The 22,614-nt window shown below is 44.4% G+C and overlaps 1 protein-coding gene across 2 annotated transcripts in view; it reads left to right on the top strand.

The window, feature by feature from the left end:
• Sorl1 (sortilin related receptor 1) overlaps window positions 1-22,614 on the top strand; it is a 159,563-nt gene that overhangs the window by 104,593 nt on the left and 32,356 nt on the right. For both annotated transcript variants that reach the window (XM_051197179.1, XM_051197178.1), the window contains 9 exons: window positions 194-316; window positions 3,585-3,704; window positions 9,760-9,885; window positions 11,024-11,131; window positions 12,640-12,771; window positions 13,969-14,100; window positions 15,061-15,195; window positions 16,121-16,276; window positions 19,803-19,952. In XM_051197179.1, the coding sequence (XP_051053136.1) occupies window positions 194-316; window positions 3,585-3,704; window positions 9,760-9,885; window positions 11,024-11,131; window positions 12,640-12,771; window positions 13,969-14,100; window positions 15,061-15,195; window positions 16,121-16,276; window positions 19,803-19,952 (1,182 nt within the window). The remainder of the gene's footprint in view (window positions 1-193; window positions 317-3,584; window positions 3,705-9,759; window positions 9,886-11,023; window positions 11,132-12,639; window positions 12,772-13,968; window positions 14,101-15,060; window positions 15,196-16,120; window positions 16,277-19,802; window positions 19,953-22,614) is intronic.

The raw sequence follows: 22,614 nt of genomic DNA, 5'->3' as shown, positions 1-22,614 counted from the left end.
ATGCCCTTATGTAATTTGCGTGTGAATTTCAGGTCCCTGTGTGATCTGTTTCTGTCATGAGGTCTGGGCTTAGTTCTTGGTGGTTTTAACTAAAGCCTCCCTCCCTCTAGTTTTAGCTGCTGTTATGGTGGGAGGTTCGTAAGGGAACAGGATGAACTGATACAACAAATGTGTCCCCTCTTTCCCTCTGTAGCCACCACAGTCTGTGATGCAGACACTCAGTTCCGGTGCCAGGAGTCGGGGACTTGTATTCCGCTCTCCTATAAGTGTGACCTTGAAGATGACTGTGGGGACAATAGTGATGAGAGTCACTGTGGTAAGGGGATGTTCTGGGGGAGGGTCCCCATGCTGCTCACGGGGCTAAGCTGGTGGATGGGGTGGGCTAGAGTAGAGAGTTTCTAATGGACATTTGGGATTTAGCATCTTCTAGCTACATGGCTCCTTCTGCCCTCATGGCAGGGCCAGTCACTTCTCTCCTCTGCTCATTTTTTGTTGAGGCCCTTCACTTTCTTTCGTGGGCATCTGGAAACACTCATCTCTGACTAATCAGGATGTTGAATTCCTGGTTAGGAGATGGCATCTAGACTCAGTCTCCATCACTAAATTCTTGATTAGCCTTTGCCAATCTGAAACATGGATCTTGCCTTCTCTGTTAGACAAGCTATAAGTGAGATGTGAAAGCAAAGATGTACGTGTTCTGAGTGAATTCAGTGAGTTCTTTGTTCTTTCCTTTTATTTATTGCCATTGTGTGTGTGTCCATGATGTCTATGTGAGTATGTGTGTCACGGTTTGTATGTGTGTGGAGGGGCTGACATGTGTGTGTGTGTATGTGGAAGGGAACAACTCCAAAGAGTCATTTTTCACCTTCCCACCTTTAAGTTGGTCATGGGGATCAAACTCAGGCTTGCACAGTCAGTACCTCCTCCACTGAGTAGTCTTCTGACCACTCCCACTCTCCAGACTCACTGGGTTCTTAATAACTATAGAGATACCCCCAAAACACACACACACACCTTGATCAAGGGGGATAATGGCCCAGGATCTTACCTATGACATTTAATTCCTCTTTTTTTTTTTTTTTTTTTTTTTTTTTTTTGGAGACAAGGTCTCTATATAGTCTAGGGTGGCTTCAGCTTCGAATCCAGGCTCCTGAGTGTTGGGAGTACACTCCTCTGGGCCCAGCTGCATAGATTCATTGTTGTTCTTTTTTAAAGCCAATCTAATGTCATAAACTCTGTTAGAAGTCAGCTGACAGCATTGATTTAGCATGGGTTTCTAAATGGAGGTTTTTGTGTTTGGAAGAATAATGTGTTGCCATTGCAGGGACTAGGAGGGTGTGTCCATCTTCAGCATCTCCTCAGTGGGATTATTCAGGATGACAGGGTCATTTCACATCAGAATGGGGAGCTGGGGCTCATGCCTCCCCTTTTGTAATGCCTTTCTGTCGCATGGCACCGTCATGCCAATTCAATGAACCTGATCTCGGCAGGCACTGGTCCTGTGCTGTTACTGCAGAAGGAGATTCTATGCTCTGTGTGTGCAGGGCACCAGCCTGGGAACCTGTCAGACAGAAAGGGAAGTGAGAATGCAAGCCAGACGCCAACCCAGACATGGTGATGAGTTGCTGAGGCCCTGCTGGCCCTGGTGTCCACAAGGTCAGGTCCAGCCAAGCTGTGTGTACGCACATGGACAAGGCCTGCTTTGTTGGTTTGCCTCACAGGGACTAGATCTAAGGGAACAGGGGCTGTTCACAAATCATTTTAACACAAACAGATTAGTGAACGCATTCAGGTCCACTTTTGCACAGAGTGTAACCTGCCCTGGCTAGAGGAGGAATGGGGATTTTTGTTTTATTTTTTATTTTTTGTTCCATAATATTCTTTCAGCAAATGCCATTAAAAATGACTCTGGGATCTACAATTTTCGCCTTCATTCTTTCATTTCTGCTCCAGAACTCTGAAGGCTGAAGTGTGTGGATAGGGTAGAAATGTATCTTCCTTAGAAGAAATGTAGCCCCACATGGTTCCTAGTCTTTGTTGCTGTCTAGCTCGCTCTCCAGGCAAACTACAAAGCATTCAATAACTTTAACATCCCTGTTCTGCATCCCATGGACCATTCTTGGTTCATGGATCAATCCTGCCCCACCACAAGATCCTACTCATTGTAGCTCTCTGTTGCTGGTCCACTTCATAAGTTTCAGACTCATTCTTCATGAATGCCTCATTCAGCACCTTTGCTATTAACCTGCCTTTGAGGAAGGCAACTTGGACAGCTGCCCTGGGTCCCATGCTTGGCTGGCTATTCTTGTTTGCTTTCATCATCTTTAAAATCAATTCTAAAGTTAGTGTGTGTGTGTGTGTGTGTGTGTCCAGGCACCATGGCACACATGTGGAGGTCAGAGGACAACTTCGTGGAGCAGGTTCTCTCCTTCCATTTGTACATGAGTTCTGAGGATGGAAACAAGGGTGTCAAGCTTCCAGGGCAAGCATTCTCATTTGCTGTGCTGAGCCAGTCACCTACTCTACCACTCTTGTTTTAGCTGAGGCTTAAGACAATTCCCCTTGGAAGTTCTGTGTCTCAGTCCTTTTGGGCTTCTGTAAAAAAAAAAAAAAAAAAAAAAAAAAAAAAGTTAAAATGAGACCATATGACATAAACAATAAAGATTAATTAATTTCTTCTTGTTTTGGATTCTGGGAATCCCCAGGTCAAGGCACCAGCAGATTTGCTGTCCTGTGAGGGCCTGCCTGTCCTACGGTGGCTTCTCTGTGTCCCTAGATGGCAGAAGTGATGAAAAGAGCCTTCTCAGTGAGGTCACAGATCCTGCTCTTAGTTACCTTCTAAAGGTCCAGTCTCTTGTTCTGCTGCATTGGTGACGTTTCCATGTAGGGATTTGGGGATGGGGGCATGCTCACCGCCCCCCCCAGGCCTGGAAAATATATAGGGAATCCTTGGCGATGCTACACTGCATCACTGGCCTCCAGAACCTTCCCTTCTAAAGAGCAAAGCCATGAGCATCCCAGGGGAAAGTCCTGTGCCCTGAGCTGTGTCTCCTCCTTTAGAGTTCTGAGCACTAAACCCACTTTCCTCCAGAGGAGCATTTTTCAGTCATCAGCCACATGGCCTCTTCCTCCACAGTGCATCTCTAGGATCTTCTATTTCTTGGGACTTCTGCTCTCTGGCCTCCCTCATCACTGCATTCTAACTTTCCATTACCATAGCAGGTGAAGAAATATTTATGGAATAGGCTAAGTGGATGCCATGATAAATGGTTTCTTTTCTTTTCTTTCTTTTTTTTTTTTTTTTTCCTCCTCAGAGTCTCAAGATGTCAGTATCTTAGCACTGTTAGAACCTGTTTCCAGCAGTCATGGTAGAAATTACTTCAGGTGACCTGACATCCTTGGTTTGAGGGCTTTCCATCCATCGTCTGGTTGATCCATGGTGGATGGCTCCTGGAAAAGGTCTCTGTGTTCATAGTCTGAAAGATCAGTGGCACTATCCATTTCTGACTTCTTAGATGCTTAGCCCAGAGGCAGAATTCTGAGTGCACCTTCTCGACACCCCTCCTGTGCTTCCTCCCCTGCAGAGATGCATCAGTGCCGAAGTGACGAGTTCAACTGCAGCTCTGGGATGTGCATCCGCTCCTCCTGGGTTTGCGATGGAGACAATGACTGCAGGGATTGGTCTGATGAAGCCAACTGTACTGGTCAGTACTTCTTAGACTTGGTAAACAGTGTTCATCTATTTGTGTACTAGTTAGCATTGAGGCTTTAAGTGAGCATAGAAACTAGATGCTGAGAATTAGCATTAGTAGCATCTAGGTCAGCCCTCCTCAGAGCTGGTGTGTGATGAGGGCATGCACTTTGGGCAGAACTTCACAGTGTCCTGAGGGATTTATAGTCTGTATCCATTTTCTTAGTTCTCCAGAACCAGTAAGTAGTAAACCATTCACACAGACTGACTGATGGTCTAGTAACCAAGTATTTTTTTTTAAGGTTTATTTTTATTTTATTTGCATTAGTATGTGCTTGCATGTATATTTGTGCCATGTGCATGTTGTGCCATCAAAGGAGGTCAGAGAAGGGCATCAGACGCCCTAGAACTGGAGTTACAGATGGATGTGAGCTGTCAAGTCCATGCTGTGAGTAGCACTAACCTAGCTTGTGTTGTTAAAATGGAGCATCCAAGGGTTCACTAAAACAGTTAAAATGCAAACTGGGCTTGCATTTCTTTGAGGTAAGCGTTCATCAGAAATAAAGTTGGAAACCTCATGAGTGGGAAACTAATGTACATGCAAATAGGGACTATGTTCTGATTCCTCTTGGTTTTTCTACATTATTTTTGTGAATGAATGCATGGTAGAGTTTATATTATGGTCTGTGTTATTGAGAATTTGGAGTGGTGAACACTGGGTAGTTCAAGGAGTAAGGAAGATTACGAGAAACAAAGATATCCATTTTAATAACCTTGTTTTGACCCTATGCTTTTATATGACTATAATTTTTCAAAAACTAAAATTAGAATAGAAAATTTCCTGAGTTCCTGGATTCCTCCAGCAACTGAAATTCAATTTGGTCCTATTAACTCCAGAACCAGAATAGTAGCCCTGTGTATCATTAGGATGCTCTGTAATGTCCCCAGGCTCAGCCCTGAGAAGGCCACATGGATTTTGGATGTGATCTGGATGTCTGCCTCTGCTCTGAGAAGGGTGTAGGATATTTTTCCTGTGCATCCTGTGTGGCCTATTGAGGAGGAAAACTGGGCTGTCAAAGTAACTTCCATGGGCCCAGAAGCATGTGGATGCTGTCTGCAGGCTTGAGTTTAGCTAGATAATTAGTTAATGTGTTAGGAGAGTGCACCTGGGCATTCAGTATGTAAATTACAGTGTGATTGAACACCTTGTTAGTATTGCCATGTTAGACCAGCCCAACTTCCAGAATGAATTAACACTTCAATACTGTGGGTGGGCATGTCATAAACTCCAGGTTTTATCCCTGGTTTCCGGTAAGCAGGGCTTGATGATGGAACTGCAGTTTTGTCATTTAATTGTTTATGCCAATGGTTCTCAGAATCCTTTCAAGCTTGAGTCTCCTTCTTTGCCAACTCAGAGTAGTTGGAGGCTGAATCAGAGCTCATTATGCCACAGGCATGACACTTCATTTCCTTACCTATTGAATTAAGACAAAGAAGATGGGTCAGGGTGGCTGCCCTCCTGCTGGTCTCAGCTCATTGTGTTCTTTGTGTTGTGAGTGCTCCTTACTCTAACTTCCTTTGTTGCTGCCCAGTGTCTGTTTGAGGTCTTTATTCCTTCCAACACACCCTAGTTGTTTTGATGTTCACTTTAGACATATTGGTTTTTTTGTATTCTTAATATCTTTCCTCTCTCAGGTATATGAATGCTTTCATTCCCTGCCCACAATTCCAAAATTAAAATGCTTAGTAAACTATTGAGTACTTAAAAACACTGAATACTTAATATTTTAATTTTATATTTTAAAAATTTGAGCATCAGGGTTGAGATTGTAGGTTAGTGATGGAGCATTTGACCAGCATGCTTAGAAACGCTGTGTTTGATTCTTATTACCTCTAAATAAATAATTAATTAGTGCCTAAAATTAGTCATTGTTATTACTTAGTTTCTAACTGTTATCTACTTATCCATCTTCTATTTGTCTATCCATCCATCACCTATCTATCTATCTATCTATCTTCTATTTATCATACATCATCTATCTGTGTATCCATCCATCCATCCATCCATCCATCCATCCATCCATCCATCCATCCATCTACCTATCAGCTCGAGTGCACACACTACTTTCAGAAGTCAGTTCTCTCCTACTACAGTGTAGATGCCAGGGATTGAACTCCGGTCATTGGGATTAACAGCGAGTATCTTCATCTGCTGAACCCTATTGCTTCCTTCTGTTTTATTACTTTTAATGACCAAATTTATTTCAGTATGTCACTTTATCAGTTACCCTGTATCCAGTGTCTCCTTCCATGTTGGGGTTCTTACATGAGTGCTAGGCTCTCAGGCTTTGTGAGTGTAACATGTCTCTAGCCCTTAGTCTCAGATTCAAATGAGTCTGGATTGCTACGTTTATAGTATTTTTCTGTAATTTTGTTGTTGGGATTGATTATTCTAGTTCTTATAGACTCTTGTGCTGATTTTAATTCTTTTCTCAGGTTATCTGTAATAATAACATTTTTATTACTCTAGTTTTCATCATTATAGAATTTCACCTACTTTATTTTGGGCTTGTTTTCCTTTTAAGACCTGAGAATGTATGCTCTATATCTGTTCTGGGACCTTGCATTTACATAGTTCATCAAGGTCCCTGGCCTTCAGCAGTTGCTGTCAGGCCTTTGTTGTACAACATCATCCTGTGCTCCCTCTTCCTTCTTTATATTTACTCATTTGGACTCTTCACTGGACTCTGAGTTAGCTCCTTTGGAGCTACCTTCCAGTTCATCGGTTCTCTTTTCAGCTAAATCTATTTAATTATTTTTCAAAGATAACCTGTAATTCTTTCTAATTCTCTTTATGCTTTTTTAATATCATTAATTATTCAAATTTAGTTCTAGTAAAATGTCTTTCCCCTAATGTGCTCCCTATTAGTCCAGTGCTTTGTAAGAAATGAGACAGTGGTCTTCCTCCTTAGATTTCATCATTCATCTGTTTAGGCCTGTTTACATTTGGGTAATGATATTGCTTAGGTTTCCTAACAGATGTTGATAGCTTGGGGAAAATCAATGTGGGAGGGCAAGTGATAAGAAGCTTTTCCCACTAACCCCACTGTCACAGTGAATCCCCTCATACAGTCCTTAAGTCCCCAAATCCTTTAGCAATCAATCTCTTCCATCTTGGTAACTGAAGTAGTATTTTGAGCACATGTCATTTCTCAAACACTTAAAACCAGAGGACTAATCAATTACTCAGAAGATTTAATTTTTAATCTGGAAAAGGAAAAAGTTATACATTTCATGCATGAAAAAAAAAACAAAACAAAACTATGCAAACTGATGAATCTTGCTGGTCTCAGCATCTGTCTAAAATCTGGAGATCTAAGACACGCCTCTCAGGGTTGTCATTTGGAAACTACCCCAGCACTCTGAGATCGTTTTCAAATTCAATTAAAAACAAAGTGTACAGGATGAGTAACAAATAGATTCTCATGGTAATAGCTTTAGATGATTTTGTACCAGGTTAAAGATTGTTAGAGGTGGTCAAACTCTCTACATCAATGAATCAAAAAAGAGTCTCGGTATTGGGTATTACTAGACAGAGCCTCAGGTAATATTCATGATTCATAGATTCCTCTTTTTTTTTTTTTCCTTTCTTTTCTTAAGCAGGAGTATATTTTTAAAGATGTTTAATGGAATCTAAGTACCTAGGCTGGTAAACATAAAAAATTCCTCATAGATTTATGTATGTACTTCTTTGGTCTTCAAAGAGATGAAAAGTCAGATAATGGATGGTACTTGTTTTAAAATGCTGTGAAGAACCAGGTTCTGGGTATTTCTTGCCATTACAAAAGAATAGCTTTCAATTCAGTAGAAATTCTGGAGGATTCTATAAACCAAATTTTCCAACCCATCAACAGTGTTCCACTGGTTGTTAGCATCCAGGTTTCTTGGCCCTGCTGCTTGGGCCGAATGGCAAGCAGTACCCTGGCTCTCTATGAAGGAGCAAAAGTCCCTTTAAGAGACAAGCGCCACTTACTCCCACTCTTTCTCTCAGTGTTTCTCTGAAGAGGTAGGCAGGTCTTTGCCCCCCCCCCCCCTCTCTCTCTCTCTCTCTCTCTCTATATATATATATATATATATATATATATATATCCCCTTTTCCTCTTCTCTCTCTCTCTGTCTCTGTCTCTCTTCACTTCCTTTCTCGTTTGATCATCACAAACTCTTCCCCACTTCCTAATAAACTCTCACGTGGGTTTGTTGGATTCCTCTACATATTTCTCACCTCCACCACCGCCAAACACCACCACCATTCATCTCAATTAGATAAAAATCCATAGCTTGTTCTCAACAGCACACCCTTACTTGTGTCCTTCTGTTGGGAGGATGTCTGTTCACATAGCTGGACCAACAAGGAACCAGTCTAGGCTACAGTAGTTCCTTGGCCATGTTTTAGCTTTCTGCAATTTGACTTTGAATGGTCAACTGCCATCCAAAAAATAGAGAATTCTAGAAATAAAGTTTTAAATTTGCAAATGAGTTTCATGCCATATTGTTACGATTGTTCTATTTTATTGTTAGCTATTGTCTATGACTACTATTTCTGTGATTAAAATCATATATATATATATATATGTATATATATTAGAACATATGTATGTAGTGTTCAGTAACTCCTGAAATCCTAGACATCCATGCAGTATCCCCAGTAAATCAGGGGAACCAATGTACTTCTTCATGTCAATTGTGAAGCACACAAGTTCTGGCTTTTCTTCAGTAGTGGACAGATTAAAACAAAACAACAACAACAAAAAAGACAAAAACAGCTTCCCCTTTCTTCACTGTTGGCTTGGGGGATATGGGTACTATGTACATGAACTAATCCTTGAGATTTGGAGATATGTTTAATGACTTGTGCACAAGTGAGGCTGTTAGTCTCTAACAGCGCCTCTAGGGCCTGGTGTTGTGCATGCCTTTAAGCCTAGCATTCAGTCCCAGGGAGGCAGAGGCAAGTAGATCTCTGCAAGTTCAAAGCTAGGCTGGTCTAAGTAGTGAGTTCCAGAGCAGCTAGGGCTACACAGAGAGAGAGAGATCCTGACTCAAACTAAAACAAACATAAATGTGTAAACCCAAACCACATAAAATGTCTCAGTGGCTTCTTTTTAGGTGTTTGTACTGGATGCTTTGTGTGGCAGATGGTGCTTTTGCCTTTAGAGAAGATGTAGATCATTCCACGTTCCAGGCTTACTTCCTTTGAGATTCTGGGTGAACCCGTTGTGTGCTGTGGCTTGGATGCTTTCCACATTCAAAACTGGGCAGTGTTGCTTAGAATTACACAAAGTTGTGTCACTGCGTAACTTGGCACTCTCAAGAAGCCAGGATAATGAGATGATATTGAGGCCTCCACACAGTTGCTGGGTGAGGTCTAGAACCTTCCCTCCAGAACACACTGCACCTCTTACCTCATGGCATCTTTGGAAGGGCTTATGTTAGAGCATGAAAGTGGCAGCACAGCCTGCTACTGTTACGTCAGTGTGTGTCCTAAGTGCTCCAAGCCAGCTTCTCATTTGTAAAATGCTCCAGCACTTGTAAAGGGTGAGTCTCTTCTGTGGGTGCCCAGGCCTGTCCACTGACTTACATGACCCCGTGTAACCTGCAGATGCCTGCTGAGAAAGTCTTGGTGACCTTGGCCCTTGTGCAAAGGAGCCATTTTTATAGCAAGGACTGCTTCTCTAGCACCGCCTCCTCTTTTCTTTTTCCAAGTGGTTTGTGGCAGACACATTCTGTGTATCAGTGGCTGGCAGATACTGAGGGAGGGAGATAGTGCTCCCTATTTGTAGTGGCTCTCTGGTCTCCTGCCCCCTGCCCACACCTGTCTCTTTAGCAGCAAAGATATTACTAAGGAAAAACTACCCATACCTCAGTTCAGCCCTAGATACCCAACTCTTCACCAAGGCGAAACTCAGCTGCCCCCAAAGTCCCCACTGTGATATCTTGTGTAGAACTTAGTTCTGGCAGTTGGTGGGGGAGGAGGAACAGGAAGAATGACTCTGTTCTCTTTCTGTTGACAGCCATCTATCACACCTGTGAGGCCTCCAACTTCCAGTGCCACAATGGCCACTGCATCCCCCAGCGGTGGGCATGTGATGGTGATGCAGATTGCCAGGACGGTTCTGATGAGGATCCAGTCAGCTGTGGTAAATGCAAATTCCCTGGCCCTTCCAGGGGGTCTGTCTTCCAGGGGAATGTCAACTGATGTGGCAGGCAGGTGAAACTATTATCCCAGGTTAACAATCACACACACACACACACACACACACACACACCCCTACATAACAGTGCTTTTCTACTTGACTGTTAACATTCCTTTTGCTGACATTCTGAATTTTTGTAGGAGGGGAGGTATTGTGGACAAATGTCATTATCTAAGTCCTACAGAATCTTCTTTTACTTTCCAAAGTTTAAAATTAGCTATTTCTATATGCCTGCATTTCCTGTGGTGAGCCATTTTTTTTTCTGAAAGACTCATATTTATTTTATATTGATTACGATCATCTGGTTTATCTAGTTGCTCTCTGCTGAGCATTTGAGAGCACTCTGTTCTCATTGTTAAGCCAGCACAACCCTCCATGTCCTTCAAAGGCTTGTTTTGCCTTTGAACTATTTCCTGGGACACTTTGCACAATGTGGACTCAAGGTGGCAGAAGTCCCCAGGCTGTCCTATGGCTCTCTTCACTGCTAGATTGTATCAAGTGCTCTCTGCCTGTCCTATTCTTCATATTCCTTGTCATCTCCCTTGATGTTAGACTCCATCATCCTAGCTGTTTTTAGGACTTTTTGACTGTGTCTATTTTATTTTTCCTCTTTTCAAAAGTATTTTTATGCTTCATGTATACACACTATACCGTGAATGTTATTTTGTACCTTGCTTTTTTTTTTCTTTACATGGTTATATATCCTGAAAGAAATTTTTTTGTAGTAGTCTTCTTCGGTCTCTTTATAGCATCTTCTACTCAAGTGTTCAGCCATTTATTGAGCAGTGCCAATAATCTATATGCAGATGGCTTTTCCCTGGGACAAAGTGTCACAATGTCCCATTTGTACTCACACTGTGTTCTGCTGCAGTTGTGTTCATATATTATTATTTTTTAGTTGTGTAAATGGAACCCACATCTGCTTTTGGAATTGCAGGGTCAAAATATATGTCAGTTTCTAACTTTGCTAGCCATTAGCAAGCTACCCTCGATGTGGTATGGGGTTTGCACCCTGCCGACAAGTGTGGGTGCCTGGCTGTTTTTGCCTCTGTCATTCTTCTGTGACTGACTTCAATTTCAGAGAAAAAGTGCAATGGATTCCACTGCCCAAATGGCACTTGCATCCCATCCAGCAAGCATTGCGACGGCCTGCGAGACTGCCTGGATGGCTCTGACGAGCAGCACTGTGGTAAGTCCGTTCTTGGGCCTGGTGGTTGCTCCAGTCTGTTCATTTCTTCAGTACCTGGCCCTAGAGCTCTTGACCTGGAGGATGAGTTAGTCACGGAGACAAGGCCCAGGGAGAGAGATGTGTTTAGATAAGCAGGGTGATTGTGGCCTTAGGCCATACTTAGGTAAACACTGGCATTTGGTTGCCATGTGTGCTACCAGCCGTCCAATTGTTTTCTTGAGGGCACTTCCCTCTTCTGCATGATGGTTTTATTGATGTTTATTACTGAATAACACTTGAGGAATATTTTAGTCTAGATGACCCTTTTCTATCCCATTTCCAATCCTCGGCATACATCTGTGGAGAATGCTGGAAATAGCTGGGAGCTTCTAAAAGAAAGAGCTACCCCAGGCATTCCGAGTTAGTTAGTCTAGAGTGTGGTTTGGGTGTTGAGATCTATCTCTTACCGTGTTCCATGCTGTTCTAATGTACAGTCCAGGGCCAGAACAAATGTGTTAGTGCAGGTGCTGAGATCTGGCCTCTAGGTAGGACCCAGACCATCACTCAAAAGCAAATGTTAGTATAGACATGGATGACAGGCCTGTGGCCAAATTCCTCCCATCTGAATGATTTGTTTGTATCATTTGTTTCTGTGTGGCATGTGGCTCTTCACATTCTATCATGGTGAAACTGAGTAGGTAGGCAAAAAAGAAAATAAAACTGTATTTCAGGCTTCTGTGAAACAAAGTCTGATGGCATGGGGTTCTCATGGAAACATCATGTTAGGTTAGACATGTTTGTTCACACACACACACACACACACACACACACACACACACACGGACAGAGGGCATATCATACGGAATAGACTCACAAGATTATGAGGCTATTAAAGGCAGTTATTACTCAAACCCGGGTTCCCTCTCACTATGGATTCACATGGTCTCTTCTTTGCATACATCGCTGATGTCTGTTCCTACAGGGACACTTATTCTATTGTCACTTCTTTCATCCTAGTGATCCTTTTAACCTGAGTGGCTTTTCTAAAGGACCTGTCTCCAGATATAGTTTGTTACGTTAGTCTTAGGGCTTCACAGAGGAGCTGAAGGCAGGGATGAAATTCAGTCTGTACCTCTGGTTTCTTATAGAAAATGATTGCTAACCTCCATATCAGAGAGCTAGTATCATATTAATCATGGTTAAACTTTGGGCTTTGTGTCAGGTAGCTCTGGGTTATAGTATGGGCTTCTCCCTAGTCAGCCAAGTGCCCTTGACAGAAAGAATACTTGATGCTTATTTTCTTGTTTATATGCAGTGACAATAAAATGTCTTATAATGTTGCCTTAGAGGTTTAATGGTGCACTTAATGGCAAGTGCTTTAGCTTAGGGCCTTGCATAAACAGGTACTCTGTCCACAGTGGCTATCGTATCACTACGAGTGTTATGTCTGTCCGTGTGCATTTGCTGAGGACCGTAGAGCATCCCTACCAGCTGTAGACACTCATGGCACTTCCTCACTGTTCTTTCAGAGCCCTTCTGCACGCGCTTCATGGACTTTGTTTGTAAAAACCGCCAGCAGTGTCTCTTCCACTCCATGGTGTGTGATGGTATTGTCCAGTGCCGAGATGGCTCCGACGAGGATGCCACATTCGCTGGATGCTGTGAGTGAATGGGTGGGGAGGTTGGCCACTCAATGGGGCACGGAAGACTTGGGTGCAGGTCATTTCTGAGTGCCCCAGCCTGCTTTTTGTTGTTCCCTTTCTCACAGAAGCATTGATGATTTGTCTCTAGTGATACACAAATGTGATGGGGCTGATGAGTGACTAGGACCCTGGCTCAAAGATCACCTTTTGGGAGAGACTGGCTGCCATCCCTATTGAAGATCCCCATGTTGTATACTTTATTTTACAGTCAACCTCTCCTGCTGCAAAATGCTCCTGGTTTCATAGGGTTTGGTCTGTGGCTGTTGGCTTCATGTACTTTTGCACTTGTGCAGAAGATTATGGTAGGAGTGTGGTGCAGGAGAGCATTTTCCCTCCTGGCAGACGCTCGGGGAGCAGAGTGGAAAGGATGCTGTGGACCCAGTGTAGCTTTCCAAGGCCAAGCCCCACTGACCTACTTTCCAAAGTCAAATGCCACTTCTGAGGTCCCATAACCTCCCCAAATAATGTAACTAAGTAGGGACCAAATGATCAAACAAATGCCTGCTGGGGACATCTTGTATTCAAAGCACACTAGGTCTGTGCATGTCTTGAACTGGCATAGCAAAATGCTGTAGACTGACTGCCTGGCTCAACCAACAAGAGCCTGGGGCCTCCCTCTCTCCCTGGTAGGTGCTGTGTCTACTAGTGTCTTACATGATTTTTCTCCTCTAAGGATCTGTCTGAACTTCCATTTATGTTCTATTTATTTATTTAAAGAAACAGGGTCCTACTACATTGTCTGGGTTGGCACTGAAACCCTGGGTGTAAGTGATAGTCTTTCCCTAGCCTGCTGAAGAGTAGGGACTTTACTTTCTGAGGATACCAGCCATTCTAGATTAGGGCCACTTTGATGACCTTGCTTTAATTTACACTTCCTCATCAAAACATTATCTCCAAAGCATTCAGAGTATTGGGCCTTAGGGGTGCAGCCCTGTTTATGTTGCATGTGAATATGCGGAGTGAATTAGTTAACATGGGGAATGGGGATTAGTTAACACAGTGTGCTGTGTCTGGACTGAGTCCGCCCTCAGTTTCTCAAGACCCCCTTAGCTCTACAGTTTCTCAGCAGAGGACCTTTGCTTCCAAGCAGCCCAGTTGCTCAGAACTCTCTAGCATGGAAATGAGCTGGACCTGATGGATGTTTATCTCTTCTAGCTCAAGACCCTGAGTTCCACAAGGAGTGTGATGAATTTGGCTTCCAGTGTCAGAATGGAGTGTGCATCAGCCTGATTTGGAAATGTGATGGGATGGACGATTGTGGTGATTACTCTGATGAAGCCAACTGTGGTAAGAAGCCAAGAGACCTGCCTCCCTCAGCCAGCCTTCCAGTTACAGGGAGGCCTGCAGGGCGGGGATGCTTGCAGACATCATGCCTGGAGCCTTTGCCTTCCTCTTCCTCAGGGGCACATGTTGCCTGTTCTCAAATCCCCACAGGAGGGATGCAGTGAAGAGGGAGACCAACATCCAGGAGGTGCTTCTCTTCCTTCTCCTGTTGGGAGGAGCACATTATATATAAGGAATATAGTGGGTGAGGAAGCATGGTGTCTTCATTACTTTTTCTTATGGCAACATGCACAACACCTTCAGGAGGAAGCTTTACTTTGTTATATAGTATAAGGGTATATATAGTCCACCACAACAAGGGAGCCACGACAACAGCAACCTAGATAGCCAGTCATCCTGTACCCAGTGGGGAGGCTGAGAGAAACAAATGCTGATCCCTTTACTTTGTCCTTTGTGCAGTCCATGGCTGCAGCCCCCGGGATGTGCTAGCCAACTCACAGTGGGTCTTTCCTGCTCTATTAAATATGTTTGGAAGCACTCTAATAGGCACACCAGAGGTATGTTTCCATGATGACCAAATCCCACTCTATGTTGACCATGCAGATTAACCATCATGATGGCCAATGCTGTGGAGTGTACCTCCCTCCGAAAGTTAGAGACCACACGGTCATTCTTGGGTTTTCATCATGTCTTTGGTGAAATGTCATGATTAAAACTCAGAGTGGCCATTCTCAGGGTACTAGAGAAGGTCAGAAAACCAGGAGTTGGGGCCTGAGAAGATGGGTGCTATTGTTTGCAGATGCTATTCATCCTTCCTTGGATCTATGGGGATGTCTTATCCTCTCTGGCAGAGTAGTGCAGGTGCTCCTGCACTTGGCTCTAGGGGAGATCCACAAAGGGGAAGTGCTGTGTTCACTCACATTGGTGCAGGGAAATGACTGATAGTGTGTTTGTCCTCTGCAGAAAACCCCACAGAAGCCCCAAACTGTTCCCGCTACTTTCAGTTCCGCTGTGAGAATGGCCACTGCATCCCCAACAGGTGGAAATGTGACAGAGAGAATGACTGTGGGGACTGGTCTGATGAGAAGGATTGCGGAGGTGAGAGCCTTGGGGACTGGGTCAGCCCCAGCCTGGACACCAGCCAGCGCTCTCCCTGTCTCTGCAATGCCTGGCTCTGTCCTTATGTTTGGGCTTTTTGTGAGGGAGGAAGAGTTCTTCTGGGTTATCATCTCCTTTATTTCATTTTCATTTTTGTATGTTGTCTATGGAGGCCAGAGGTCAACCCCTAGTGCCACTTTGATTTTTGAGATGTTCTCTTACTTGAGGACCTGGGCTCACAATTGCGATAAGCTGGCTGGCCAAGGGACTCCAGAAAGTTCTGTCTTCGCCCCAGCACTGGCATGAATTTCCATGTACCATCTGTGTGATGGATCTCCACTGTCTCCAGGGTTGCCCATTCCTAATTCTGAAGGGCTTAGTGAGAGTAAGGGACCTAGAGCCTTGTTTCTCAAAGTTTACTCTGCAGATCTCCACATGTATTCCTATGGAATATCAGTGGACCCCAAAGCATGTGCAAGTTAGTAAGTTCCCAGGTCCTGGTGTGGGACACTCGCTTTCTGTTGCCTTTTGCCTTCTCATCTTGGGTCATTGTGGTGTTTCAGCTACAGCCATGATAGGCTTCAGTGAGAATTCTCCAGCTGCCTTATGCCTGGCTGCTCATCTGTCCGCTTACTTCCTCCATCACCAGTCAAGAGCCCTTTCAAGGGCAAACTCGTGTGACTATTACTCTGTTTCAAGTGTTATAGTGTATCGAATAGTCTAAGCAGGAGGGAGACTGCTACCTCTTTGGAAACCCCTTAGATACCCATTGTAAATGCTAATTAAACAGGCTGATGTTCAGGGCTTTGCCTGCCACTAGTCTCCTTTGGTTGCTAAAACAGGGATATCAGCATAGATTTTTGGGCACATTTTATCTGAGATCAAGCTTCTACTGACACTTGGGGTCTTGCTTGCTTTCCCCCAGATTCACATATTTTCCCCTCCCCCACCCCTGGACCTTCTACGTGTCTGCCCAATTACTTCCGCTGCAGCAGTGGGGCCTGTGTGATGGACACCTGGGTGTGTGATGGCTACAGAGACTGTGCTGACGGCTCAGATGAGGAAGCCTGCCCCTCTCTAGGTGAGTCCTGGCCGTACTTTGTTCAGGGGCATTTGCTGCCCCATGTGAATCCCGCTACAAAAGTCCAGCCACTCTGCCTTCTACCCCTGACTCCCTCTCAATGAAGAATTACAGCTGGGAAAATAAGGAAGTGGTTTCTGAGTGTAGAAACTGGGAGTGGACCCAGTTTTTGTGCTTGCTGACTGGTGGGCATTCCCTCTAAAAGAAAGGTGACCACTGCCATCTAGTGGCTGAATACAGAAATAGCTGATGCTGGGGACTTCTGTCCTGCAGGCAGAACAGGGTTGGAGGAGGCTGTATCCTTCCCAGAACAGGAGGCAGTTCCAAGCTTGCTTTTAAGAGGAGAGCTGACACTTGTTTGCCATGCTCTGGACAGTCCTCTTCAGAGCCCATCTTAGGGCTGCAGTGACATCTTCCTCTGTGTGCATCCCACCATTTCCCTGCTTGAAAGTCGCCAGTGGCTTCTTGCCTGGAAAATCAGGGGGGCAGGGGGTAGGGCTTGGTGGTGAAGGGGGTTGTGATTATTAAAGAAATATCCTAACAAGTGGGCACTCATTTTAACTGGCAGGTTGCTCGTTCATTTTTTTTTAAATTTTGGTTCTTAAAATCATTAGTGTATATTCATTGTACAAGACAGTGGGCTTTATTAGGATATTTTCATTCATTGATACTATGTGCTTCGCTAACAGTTATCTACATTACCCTCCAACTTGTCACCTTCCCCTCTCCCTGTAGTCTTATGGAAAATCAATTAGTTTTTAAATCTTTTATGTTTTATGTGTATCTCTGTTGTGAGTGTGTGTGTGTGTGTGTGTGTGTGTGCGCGCGCGTGCGCGCACGAGCACACTTGTGCTCATGCTTTCATGCTTGCTCACACATGCGGGTGTGGAGGTCAGATGTCAGCCACAGCAGTGGTCCTTCCATCCCACCTTGTTTGAGACAGAGTGTCTTGCTGTGTTTTGTTGTATCTGCCAGTGTGCTAGCCGCCAAGCTTCTGGGAAATCCCCATCTTCATCTCACCCTAGGAACGCTGGGATTACAAGTCCTCAAGCCTGTGAGGCAAGCACTTTACTCACTGAGCCGTCTTCCCAGCCCAGGAGACCAATTCGTAATGCTCCTTCCTTCCCCTTCCTCTTTCCTTTCCCTCTCTTTCTCCTTTCCTTCCCTCACTCTCCTTTCTCTCCCTTTCCCCCTCTCTTCCATCCCCCTCCCTTCCCTTTGCCTTTTCCCTCCTTCCTGTTGTTTTCCCTTTTCTTCTTTGCGCTTTGCTTTCCCCTCTCACCTCCCCCTGCTTCTAATCCCTCTGCTATTTTTTGACAGAGGTTCTCCTATATATCCTAGGCTAGCCTCAGAGCTGTTGGAGCTCGCCCTGCAGAGGCTTTGTTAGGCTGGATCAGATGCTAAGTGAGAACAGAGTAGGAGCATCTCTCAGCATGATTGTTTACTAAGGTTTTTACCACTTGCCCTTGATGTGCCTGCACAGTTGTCTTTGTGAAGCTGTCCACAAGGATCGGTACCAGTTTCTCTCCTTTCTCTCCTTCTTTCTTGTGGTTGGTGTAGCACATAGTCTAGAAAGTTACCGGATGTGAATATGTAGGAGACTGTTTTTGTCCTGTCTTCAGGTCTGATTGACATCTGAGCTGGATTTAGAACACTAATTTGTCAACGACTTTTCATTAGAATTGGAAGGTATCTGCTGTTGTCCTTGGAGTGGCTCTTAGGAAAGCCATGGCCAGCTTGAGCAGCTAGTCTGTGTGTGTTCACATTTCATTTTAAATTTTCTACAAGCTTATCAGATCTTCCCCTTGGCTCCCGGGTTTTGTCTTTTTACAACAATGTACATTCTTTTCCATCTACTGTGGGAATCCATGTGTTTTAGTGTGGGGGAATTTTCTTTGAAATGTTTAGTTAATGATACATACCTCCATCTTCTTGTGATCTTGCTGTCTGTCCTGTCTATTGATTGGATCCTCTTCATGCTTTTTGTTTGTTCCAAACAGAATCATGCTGTGTAGCCCTGCTATTAGCTGTGTAGACCAGACTGACGTCACACTTGTGGTAATTCTCCTGCCTCTGTCTCCTGAGTTGCTGGGTTTTCAGACATGAGTCACCACATCTGGCCCCCTTATTCTTGCTTTTTTAAAAAAATCTTTTTTAGATTTGCCATTTCCTTTTCACTTTTCTGTGATACTTGCTTTACTTTGCCAACTCTTCCTCTGGGTTTCTCATTTCTGTTGTGCCAGATTCAGTTGTCTCTCGTTTTCATTATTGTTCCTTTTAGTACTATGCCTCTTCTTATATATTCTCTGTAAGAATACTAAGGATATTTGGCTTTGAAGTTTCCTTCTTTATGTGTAAGAACAAGCTGTGTGCCTATGAGTGTGCATACAGAGACCTAAGCAGGACACTGGCATTGGGCATCTTCCTCTATCACCTTTCAACTTAATGCTTTGAAACAATCCCTCACTGAATCTGTGTGGCTTTTTAAAGAGGGGGCTGGGTATTGGAACTCAAGTCCTCATGTTTGCAGAGCAGTGGCTCTTAGCTGCTAAGCCATCTATCTCCCCAGCCTTCTGACGTGCACGCACATGCATGTAAGCATGTGTGCGCATGCACATGTGTGCTCACCCATAACACTTGTGCACATTATGTTTTATTTTATTTATGTTTGGAGGCTGAAGGTTTTTCTTAGATAATTCTTTATTGCTACTTGTGTTCCAGGATGGGAACTAAAATGCCATTAAGTGATTCTGAGTACATGGGTGGGTGTGCCAGCTTTGTGGTTATCCTGTTTGCTGGGAAACCCTAGGCCTTGGCAATATCATTGTTTATCCCTGAAGCTGGTCAGTGTCCTTAGAGACAGCTCTAGGCCTCCTGCCTAAACTGTCAGGGTCTCATAGTTACCTGACTTCTCATTGGCTGACTGTGAGTTCAATGTCTCTGTGATCATTAGCATCTTCTTGCTTAGTTATGGCTGCTCCAATAGCCCCTTTGTTTTGATTCTTTGCAAACCACTCATATACCTGACCGGGCAGTTGTCTCCTGGCTGGGTCCAAAAGGGAATAGTAGTAAATGAGATGGCTTTTGAAACTTCTAGTCCAATCTCCCTTGCCTGACCCTTCTCAGTCTTCTCTCTCAGGTGAGAGAGGTGGGTGTGGGTTCTAAGCCTTTGGGGGACCTGGCTGGCTCAGAGCTTCTCTTCCAATAGCTTAGGGTCAGTTGCAGCCTTCTCTGGTTCCCTTAAGCACTTGGTCTCATCAGCCTGCTTTCCTTTCTTCTTACCCACGCCCATGTCTTTAAAGAGAATCTTGCAAGTAAGTTTGTGGTGGGGTCCTGTGAGGAACAATGCAAGGTGTGATGTCCTACCTGCTTTCTCTGCAGTAGCTGGCAGGTGCCTGCGCCCTGCCCTGCAGTTACTGCAGGCCTGCATTCCCCTAGCACATTCAGTAGTTGAATGGTTGCTCTTCCTGGCAAGCTCCCTCCATACTAAAAAGTAATATATTTTTTTAAAAAAATGTTTTTCTAGCAAACACTACTGCTGCCTCCACTCCCACCCAGCGTGGACGCTGTGACCGGTTTGAGTTCGAGTGTCACCAACCAAAGAAATGTATCCCCAACTGGAAGCGCTGTGATGGCCACCAGGATTGCCAGGGTGGCCAGGATGAAGCCAACTGCCGTGAGTATCTTCTCAAGGCTGCCTTGCAGAGCTCTAGGTTCCATTCTTCTGCCTCCATCTTTGGGCAGCTGGCTCCTGTGTATCTCTGTGTTTACTGTAGTATCTATGAAGACATGGCTGAGTTTATGATAGTGATATGGATTGAACGAGCTGGCTAAATGTTAAATACTAGGAGCATCCCCAGGGGAAAGATTTCTAATGGAAGAAAAATATCTTAAGTGAGTTTTTTCCCCTAAGCGTGTTAAGTTCCTAAAGGACCTTTTTGTAAAGCCATGACCTTGTGGGAGTATTCAGAAAGCATCCTTGAGGCATTTAGAATAGACTGTTTGGCAGATCACCTGCAACCCTAAATTAAGAACCAGGGGCTTTGCTCCTGGGATAATTATACTTAGGGAGAAACAATATGCTGCACAGGGAACTTGAGTGCCATGTGAGGGGACACTTGCATGATGGCTAAGTTCTGAACTGACACCTGTCCCACTGCCTGCTCCCCTGATGTATCCAGGGAAGCTGCTTGGAGTAGGTGATGGGTGGACACATTGACTTTCCCGCTGACTGATGCTCAGGGGCCAGGAGAGGAAGCAGGCTGCTCCGGTGAGCAAAGACACAGGTCCTAAGATCACTAGTTTAATCCTCGGCACAGCACCCAGTCAGCACCTTAGTCACTGTCCGTACACAGAAACTACCTTTGACCTGAGAAAGCCGAGGCTAGAATGATGCTACCTGCCTGCCATCTACATGCTTCTCTGATGGGGGACACTGTTCCTGCTTGGGGATTGGATTTGCCATACAGGATCCCCTCCATCGGTCACCTACTCACTGAAGACACTGATGTCCTCCTACCTTGTTACATTCCTAATAGTACCAGGAGGCATGCCTCATTTTGCTTGGTGAGCATGTCAGAGTATCTTCTACTTATCCAAGCCGCTCCATTCCTCCTCATCTATCACTATTTTCTCTCTTTCTCTCTCTCTCTCTCTCTCTCTCTCTCTCTCTCTCTCTCTCTCTCTCTCTCTCTCTCCCTCTCTCTCTCTCTCCCTCCCTCTCTCTCTCTCTCTCTCTCTCTCTCTCTCCTCTTAAAGATTTTTAAGAAAGAGGAAGACTGAGCCCCAAAGGGAGACCCATCAAATGTTGCTTTTCCTGGCGAATTGGGTCAAAGGCAGTGTCTATTAGCAGCCAATTCCTCTAATTCAACTACACGAAATAGATGTAACCTACAAGGATTAAGTTGCTGCTACTTTTCATTTGCACATGTGAGGTTTTTGTTTTGTTTTGTTTTTTGTTAATATACTTTCTGTCCATTTTAAAATGTCCCCAGTACATTGAACAAAAGCATGAACACTCACATGTCATACTTGCAGGTGACAAGAAGCCACAAAGTAGCTAAGAAATAATCAGGACTCAGGAAGCTGGCACCGAGATTGGCAGTTAGGGACATGCTTGTTGTGCAGGCACCATGACCCAAGTTCAATCCCTAGAATCCATGGAGGAAGGGAAGGCTGGGGGGGCCTGTGCTTCTACCCTAGCGATGGGGAGCCAGAGCCAAGAGGATCATTGGGGTTGGTTGACCAGCCACCTTCCGTCAGTTGGTGACCCCTAGGCCTGTGAAAGTCCCTATCTCAAAGGAGGTAGATGGCATTCGTGAGGATATTTAAGTTTGCCCTCTGACCTCTGTACTCACAGCCATACATGTGCACACATGTGCATCTACACACAGGTGAAAAGGAAGGCAAATGGACATTTTCTGTCTCATTCACTATTTCCCAGTCCTATGTTCCTTCAGTCTCCAAATCTCCTTGTCATTTCAGTATTGTCTCCCTTTTAGCAAAATGAAGATTAAACTTCAAGGAGACACCCCAACCCCTCACCCCTCACCTCACCCCACCCCCGGTCAGTGGCACTGGGACAGATAGAAAGCTGGGGTCTTGCTGCCATGCCATATTGAATGTTCATATCAGAGGAGACTGCACCAAGCCCAACCCAGAGACATTAAGTACAGGTTAGTGTAAAAGCATACACTTGTGTTGAAAGAATGGAGAAGGTGTCCCCCTCCCCCAGACATTCTGTTAGCAGGGCAGGTTTACCTCACACTCCCCAAAACCACAGTGGGAACTTCGTAGCCAAGGGCGAGCCACCACATTGGGTGAATGTTAAAAATAATTAACAGAAAAGAAAAGAAGCAGAGCCTCCCACCTGGGTGATTGATTGGAACTTGCTAATTGGCATCCTTTAAATCACTGTTTTTAACCTAGCTGTTCAGTCTAGCTCACTCACAGGGGTGTTGCTTAGTTAAGGCCTTAAAATCAAGGTGTGTTATTACCCATGATTCCTTTTGGCCCATTATTGTGATTGCCTTATCAGACAGGAAATGTGTTTCCAGCACCCCACGTTCTGTGTTCAGTACCCATCACTCATGTGTTTGTTAATCAGCTTAACTAATGATGACAGTCTTACTTCCAGGGTTTAAAACCTATGTGTTCTTGTTCCCAAAGTGTTAAGTCCTGTTTCACAAAATGGCCTCAGACCCCCAGATGCCCTACTCATTGCATTTGTTGTTGCTTCAAGTAATTATCAACTGGAAAATTTCTGTGGTAGGAATCTTGTGGTTTTTAAGACAATACCCTTCCGAACAGCTTAGCACCTTCCTGGGTTAAGTGGTGTC

Source organism: Phodopus roborovskii, unplaced genomic scaffold (assembly GCF_943737965.1).
Source record: "Phodopus roborovskii unplaced genomic scaffold, PHOROB, whole genome shotgun sequence".
Lineage (NCBI taxonomy): Eukaryota > Metazoa > Chordata > Mammalia > Rodentia > Cricetidae > Phodopus > Phodopus roborovskii.
The sequence above is the reverse complement of the archived record's forward strand: the minus strand, read 5'-3'. Positions and strand labels throughout refer to the sequence as shown.